Source organism: Pezoporus wallicus, unplaced genomic scaffold, assembly GCF_028554395.1.
Source record: "Pezoporus wallicus isolate ANWC-B61680 ecotype Strahan unplaced genomic scaffold, APGP_CSIRO_Pwel_v1 contig_14083, whole genome shotgun sequence".
Taxonomy (NCBI): domain Eukaryota; kingdom Metazoa; phylum Chordata; class Aves; order Psittaciformes; family Psittacidae; genus Pezoporus; species Pezoporus wallicus.
Window position 1 is genome coordinate 181 of NW_026641511.1, and position 7427 is coordinate 7607.

General features: G+C 57.1%; 1 protein-coding gene across 1 annotated transcript; it reads left to right on the forward strand.

Moving 5' to 3' along the window:
* Positions 1-220: 220 nt before the first annotated feature.
* Positions 221-5496, forward strand: LOC130607198 (leukocyte receptor cluster member 8-like; the record flags this gene model as incomplete). The annotated part of the gene is made up of 4 exons (XM_057424104.1): positions 221-481; positions 1253-1543; positions 3294-3428; positions 5205-5496. Coding segments are annotated over 4 exons (979 nt in total), but the record flags the coding sequence as incomplete, so codon positions are not given.
* Positions 5497-7427: the final 1931 nt, after the last annotated feature.

The window sequence follows — 7427 nt, forward strand, 5'->3', positions numbered from 1 at the left end:
CTTTCATAGGCCCCGGATTCCCCCCCCCTGAGAGCCTCAGATTCCCCTCCCATAGACCCCCAAATCCTCCCCAGGGAGACCCCCAGACACACCCCCCCCGTAGGACCCCAGATCCCCCCTCAGAGACTCCCAGTATTCCCTGCATCCTCATTCCCTGCCTCCATAAGGATGCTCAATGGGGATGCTCCATAGGGACGTCTCCCCTCAAATCCATCCTTAGAGACCCCAAATCCCCTTTAAATCCCTCCCCCACCCCCTTTTCCGGCATTCCCTATGTCCTGATCCTGCCTGCTGGCATTCCCAGTGGGAAGCCCGAGGACTGGCCCCAGGACATGAAGGAGTACGTGCAGCGCTGCTTCACCGCCTGCGAGTCCGAGGAGGACAAGGACCGCACCGAGAAACTGCTCAAGGAAGTGCTCCAGGCCCGGCTCCAGGACGGATCCGCCTTCACCATCGACTGGAGCCGGGAGCCCCTGCCTGGGTAAGGCAGGAATGCTGGGATGCTCCATAGGGATGTGACATCCTGGTTCCACGGGGATGTTCCATAGGGATTTGATGCCTCGTGGCCATGGGGGAGGACCAGGGAGAGCTCAGACCCACCAGGACACCATGGGGATGCTCCGTGGGGATGGGGATGTTGAGCTCCAGGTTGATGGGGATGCTCCATAGGGATGTGAGCCCCAGATCTATGGGGATGCTCCATAGGGATGGGATGCTCCAGATCCATGGGAATATGAGCCCCAGATCCATGGGGATGCTCCATAGGGATGGGATGCTCCACATCCATGGGGATGTGAGCCCAGGTCCATGGGGATGCTCCATAGGAATGCTTCATAGGGATGTGCCCCACATCCATGGGGCTGCTCCATAGGGGTATGACCCCCAGATTCATAGGGATGCTCCATAGGCATGCTCCATAGTGGTGCTCTATGGGGATGCTCCATAGGGATGTGCCCCCATATCCATGGGGCAGCTCCATAGGGATGCTCCTTAGGGATATTCCCCCAGATCCATAGGGATGCTCCATAGGGAAGTTCCGTAACCTTTTGCTCCCAGATCCATGGGGCTGCTCCATAGGGGTGCTCCGTAGGGATGCTCCTTAGGGATATTCCCCCAGATCCATAGGAATGCTCCATAGGGATGCTCTAAAGGGATGTTTCCAGATCCATAGGGGTGCTCCATAGGGATGCTCCATAGAGGTGCTCCATAGGGATGCTCCATGGAGGTGCTCCATAGGGATGTGTCTCCGCAGCCTCTCCCGTGACGCCCCCTCCGGCAGCCCCAAGAAGCCCCCACCCCGTTGGGCCCCGGCCGGAGGCTCGGGGGGGTCCCAGCCCCCACCAAGGGCCGGGGGGGGTCCTTTGGGGGGGCCCCCCCCCCACCGCGGCGGCGCCGGCGCCGGCCGCTCCCGCGGGACCGCGTTCGGCACCAAGTTTGGGAACAGGAACGTGTTCATGAAGGAGAACAGCTCCTCCTCCAGCGGCGCATCCCGATCCCGATCCCGCTCCTCGTCCCGCTCCCCCGCGCGCCGCTTCCGACGCAGGTGGGCAATGGGCACCGACTGCCCCCAAAACACCCCAAAACCAGGCAAAAACCAGCCCAAACCACCCCAAAAACACCCCCAGACCAGCCCAAAGCACCCCAAAACCAGCCCAAACCACCCAAAGCACGCCTAAAACTACCCAGAAACCACCTCAAAACCAGCCCAGAACATGCCTAAATCTACCCCCAAACCACCCCAAAATCAAGCCAAAACACACCTGAAACTACCCTGAAACCACCACAAATCAGCCCAAAACACGCCTGAGACTGCCTTCAAACCGCCCCCAAACCAGCCCACCCCCCCCAAATCACCCCAAAACATGCCTAAAACTACCCTGAAACCACCCCAAACTCAGCCCAAAACACACCTGAAACTGCCCCCAAGCCAGCCCAAAACACGCCTGAAACTGCCCCCAAACTCCCCCAAAATCAGCTCAAAACATGCCTAAAACTACCCTGAAACAGCCCCAAACCACCCCAAAACGCACCTAAAACTAACCCAGAATGCCCCGAAAACACCCCAGAACACCCCAAAATCAGCCCGAAACACCCAGAAACACCTAAAACTACCCCGAAACACCCTAAAACCAGCCCAAAACGTGCCTAAAACACTTCAAAAAACACACCTAAAACACACCTAAAAGTACCTCGAAACCACCCCAAAACATGCCTCAAACTACCCTGAAACACCCCAAAATCAGCCCAAAACACACCTAAAACTGCCCTGAAACAGCCCAAAACCACCCTAAAGCTACCCCCAAAACCACTCCAAAATGCACCCGAAACCCCCCAAAACACACCTAAAACTATTCCGAAACACCCCAAGTATACCCAAAACTACCCTGAAACACCCCAAAACCACCCCAAGAATACCCAAAACCACCTCGAAACACCCCAAAACCACCCCAAAACACTGAAACGCCCGCAACACCGCAAATGCAATCTGAAACAGCCCCAAACTACCCAGAAGCACCCCAAAAGTACCCTAAAACAGCCCAAAACCACCCCGAAACACCTCAAAGCTACCCCCAAACAGCCCTAAACTGCCCTGAAGACCCCCAAACTAGCCCGAAACACCCTGAAACACACCAACCCTGATGCTACCCCCAGACACCCCAAAACCAGCTCTAAAACACGCCAGAACACTGAAATGCCCCAAACCCACCTGGAAACAGCCGAAAACTCCCCCAAAACAATCTGAAATCACCCCAGAGCACCCCTGATATTCCTCCACAACTGCCCTGAAACAGCCCAAAATAGCCTGAAACAGCCCAAAACCACCCCAAGCACCCCGAATCACCTCAAAACTACCCACAGGCACGCCAAAACCATCCCCCAAACAGCCCAACTCTACCCCAAAACCACCCTGAAACAACCTGAACGACCCCGAACACCCTGAAACGCCCCATAAAGATCCGGAAACCACCCCGAAATGCACCCGAAACACCCTGAAATATGCCAAAATCAACCTGAAACCACGCCAAAACTACCCCTAAATATCCCTAACACCCCAAAACTACCCCAAACCACTCAGAAACACCCCAAAACCAACCTGAGAACACCCAAAAAATACCCCAAAGCACCCCCCAACCCCCCCCATGACTGCCAAACCCTCCCTTAACCCCCCCATAACCCTTAAACCTCCCCTTAACCACCTCAACCCCCCCCCCCAAACCTGCCCCCCAACACCCCATAGTCCTCCCCATGTCCTTTAACCCTCCCCCTTTTGCTCTCCCCCCCTTCCCCTACAGTGATTCGGACTCGGAGAGCTCAGGATCGGGCCCCGAGGGGCGCCCCGGGACCCGCCGGGGGCCCCCCAAGAGCCGGGGGGGCCGGGGGGGGCCGGTGGAGCGCGGCGGCCGCTTGCGGGTGCAGAGAGGGAAGAGGTACCGGAACCCCCCCCTTGTCCCCCCCATATCCTGTGGGATACAGGCCTGGATACTGGTCTCTAAACCTCCCAATCCCATGGACCCCATCTCATGGCCTCCCATTCCTGACCCCATCCCATGGGCTCCATTCCCAACCCCTATCCCATGGGCTCCATTCCCAACCCCAATCCCATGGGCTCCCATTCCCAACCTCATCTCATGGGCTTCTGTTCCTGACCCCATCCTATTGCCTCCCATTCCCAACCCCCAGTTCCATGGGCTGCCATTCCTGACCCCCATCCGTTGCACTCCCATTCCTGACCCCCCATCCCATTGGCTCCCATTCCCAACCCCACCCCATGGACTTCCTTAGACCCATCCCATGGGCTCCCATTCTCGACCCCCATCTCATTCCTGACCCCCATCCCTTGCAATCTCCTCCCTGACCCCATCCCATCCCTCACCCCCATCCCATCCCTCACCCCCATCCCATCGCCTCCCCTCCCTGACCCCATCCCATCCCTCACCCCCATCCCATCACCTCCCCTCCCTGACCCCATCCCATCCCTCACCCAATCCCATCCCATCCCTCACCCCATCCCATCCCTCACCCAATCCCATCCCATCCATCCCTCACCCCATCCCATCCCTCACCCCATCCCATTGCCTCCCCTCCCTGACCCCATCCCGTCCCTCACTCCATCCCGTTGCCTCCCCTCCCTGACCCCATCCCATCCCGCACTCCCATCGCCTCCCATCCCTGACCCTATCCCATCCCTGACCCCATCCCTGACCCCATCCCATCGCCTCCCCTCCCTGGCCCCATCCCATCCCCTCCCTGCCTCCATCCCATCCCTGATCCCATACCATTGCCTCCCCTCCCTGACCCCATCCCATCCCTCACCCCATCCCTTGCACTCCCATTCCTGACCCCATCCCATCCCTCACCCAATCCCATCCCATCCATCCCTGACCCCATCCCATTGCTTCCCATCCCTGACCCCATCTCATCCCTCACACCCATCCCATTACCTCCCCTCCCTGACCCCATTGCCTCCCCTCCCTGACCCCATCCCATCCCTCACCCAATCCCATCCCATCAATCCCTGACCCCATCCCATCGCCTCCCCTCCCTGACCCCATCCCGTCCCCTCCCTGACGCCATCCCCTCCCTGACCCCATCCCATTGCCTCCACTCCCTGACCCCATCCCATCCCTCACCCCCGTCCCGTCCCCTCCCTGACCCCCTCCCCTCCCTGACCCCATCCCATCCCATCCCTGTTCCCATCCCCTCCCCTCCCCTCCCTGACCCCATCCCATCTCTCTCCCCCATCCCGTCCCGTCCCCTCCCTGACCCCCTCCCCTCGCTGAGCCCATCCCATCCCTCACCCAATCCCATCCCATCAATCCCTGACCCCATCCCATCGCCTCCCCTCCCTGACCCCATCCCGTCCCCTCCCTGACGCCATCCCCTCCCTGACCCCATCCCATTGCCTCCCCTCCCTGACCCCATCCCATCCCTCACCCCCGTCCCGTCCCCTCCCTGACCCCCTCCCCTCCCTGACCCCATCCCATCCCATCCCTGTTCCCATCCCATCCCCTCCCCTCCCTGACCCCATCCCATCTCTCACCCCCATCCCGTCCCGTCCCCTCCCTGACCCCATCCCATCCCTGACCCCATCCCATCCCATCCCTGTTCCCATCCCATCCCCTCCCCTCCCTGACCCCATCCCATCCCATCCCTGTTCCCATCCCATCCCCTCCCCTCCCTGACCCCATTCCCCTTTATTCCAGGCCGGAGCCAGGTCCCGGGCGCCGTCCCCGCCGCCGGGCGCCGCTGGAGCCCGAGGACCCGGAGAAGGAGGCGAAGCGGCAGCGCCGGGCGGCGCGGTTCCAACCGGGGCCCGGCCGCCGCCTGCGCTCGGAGCCGCTGGTGCTGCCCCTGGGCGCCGCGGCCGAGCCCCCGGGACCCGGCCCCGCTCCCGACTGGAACCAGCTCCAGATCCTGGGAACCTGCCAGGACGTCACCAAGCGCTACCTGCGGCTGACCTGCGCCCCCGACCCCGCCACCGTGCGGCCCGTGCCCGTGAGTGACACCATAGACACCCCATAGACACACATAGACACACATAGACACACATAGACACACATAGACACACATAGACACACATAGACACACATAGACACACATAGACACACATAGACACACATAGACACCCCATAGACACACATAGACACACATAGACACACATAGACACACATAGACACACATAGACACACATAGACACACATAGACACCTATAGACACACATAGACACCCCTATAGACACACATAGACACACATAGACACCCCATAGACACACATAGACACACATAGACACACATAGACACCCCATAGACACACATAGACACACATAGACACACATAGACACACATAGACACACATAGACACACATAGACACCTATAGACACACACAGACACCCCTATAGACACCCCAAACCAAGCGCTACCTGCGGCTGACCTGCGCCCCCGACCCCGCCACCGTGCGGCCCGTGCCCGTGAGTGACACCATAGACACCCCATAGACACACATAGACACCTATAGACACACATAGACACACATAGACACACATAGACACACATAGACACCCCTATAGACACACATAGACACACATAGACACACATAGACACCACATAGACACACATAGACACACATAGACACACATAGACACCCCATAGACACACAAAGACACACATAGACACACATAGACACACATAGACACCTATAGACACACATAGACACACATAGACACACATAGACACCCCATAGACACACATAGACACACATAGACACCCCTATAGACACCCCAAACCAAGCGCTACCTGCGGCTGACCTGCGCCCCCGACCCCGCCACCGTGCGGCCCGTGCCCGTGAGTGACACCATAGACACCCCTATAGACACACATAGACACCTATAGACACACATAGACACCTATAGACACCCATAGACACACATAGACACACATAGACACACATAGACACACATAGACACACATAGACACACATAGACACCTATAGACACACATAGACACACATAGACACACATAGACACACATAGACACACATAGACACACATAGACACCTATAGACACACATAGACACCCCTATAGACACACATAGACACACATAGACACCCCATAGACACACATAGACACACATAGACACACATAGACACACATAGACACCTATAGACACACATAGACACACATAGACACACATAGACACACATAGACACACATAGACACACATAGACACCTATAGACACACATAGACACCCCTATAGACACACATAGACACACATAGACACCCCATAGACACACATAGACACACATAGACACACATAGACACACATAGACACCTATAGACACACATAGACACACATAGACACACATAGACACACATAGACACACATAGACACACATAGACACACATAGACACCCCATAGACACACATAGACACACATAGACACCCCTATAGACACCCCAAACCAAGCGCTACCTGCGGCTGACCTGCGCCCCCGACCCCGCCACCGTGCGGCCCGTGCCCGTGAGTGACACCATAGACACCCCTATAGACACACATAGACACCTATAGACACACATAGACACCTATAGACACACATAGACACCCCTATAGACACACATAGACACACATAGACACACATAGACACCTATAGACACACATAGACACCCCATAGACACACATAGACACACATAGACACACATAGACACCCCTATAGACACACATAGACACACATAGACACCTATAGACACACATAGACACCCCTATAGACACACATAGACACACATAGACACCTATAGACGCACATAGACACCCCTATAGACACACACAGACACCCCATAGACACACATAGACACCTATAGACGCACATAGACACCCCTATAGACACACACAGACACCCCATAGACGCACATAGACACACATAGACACCTAT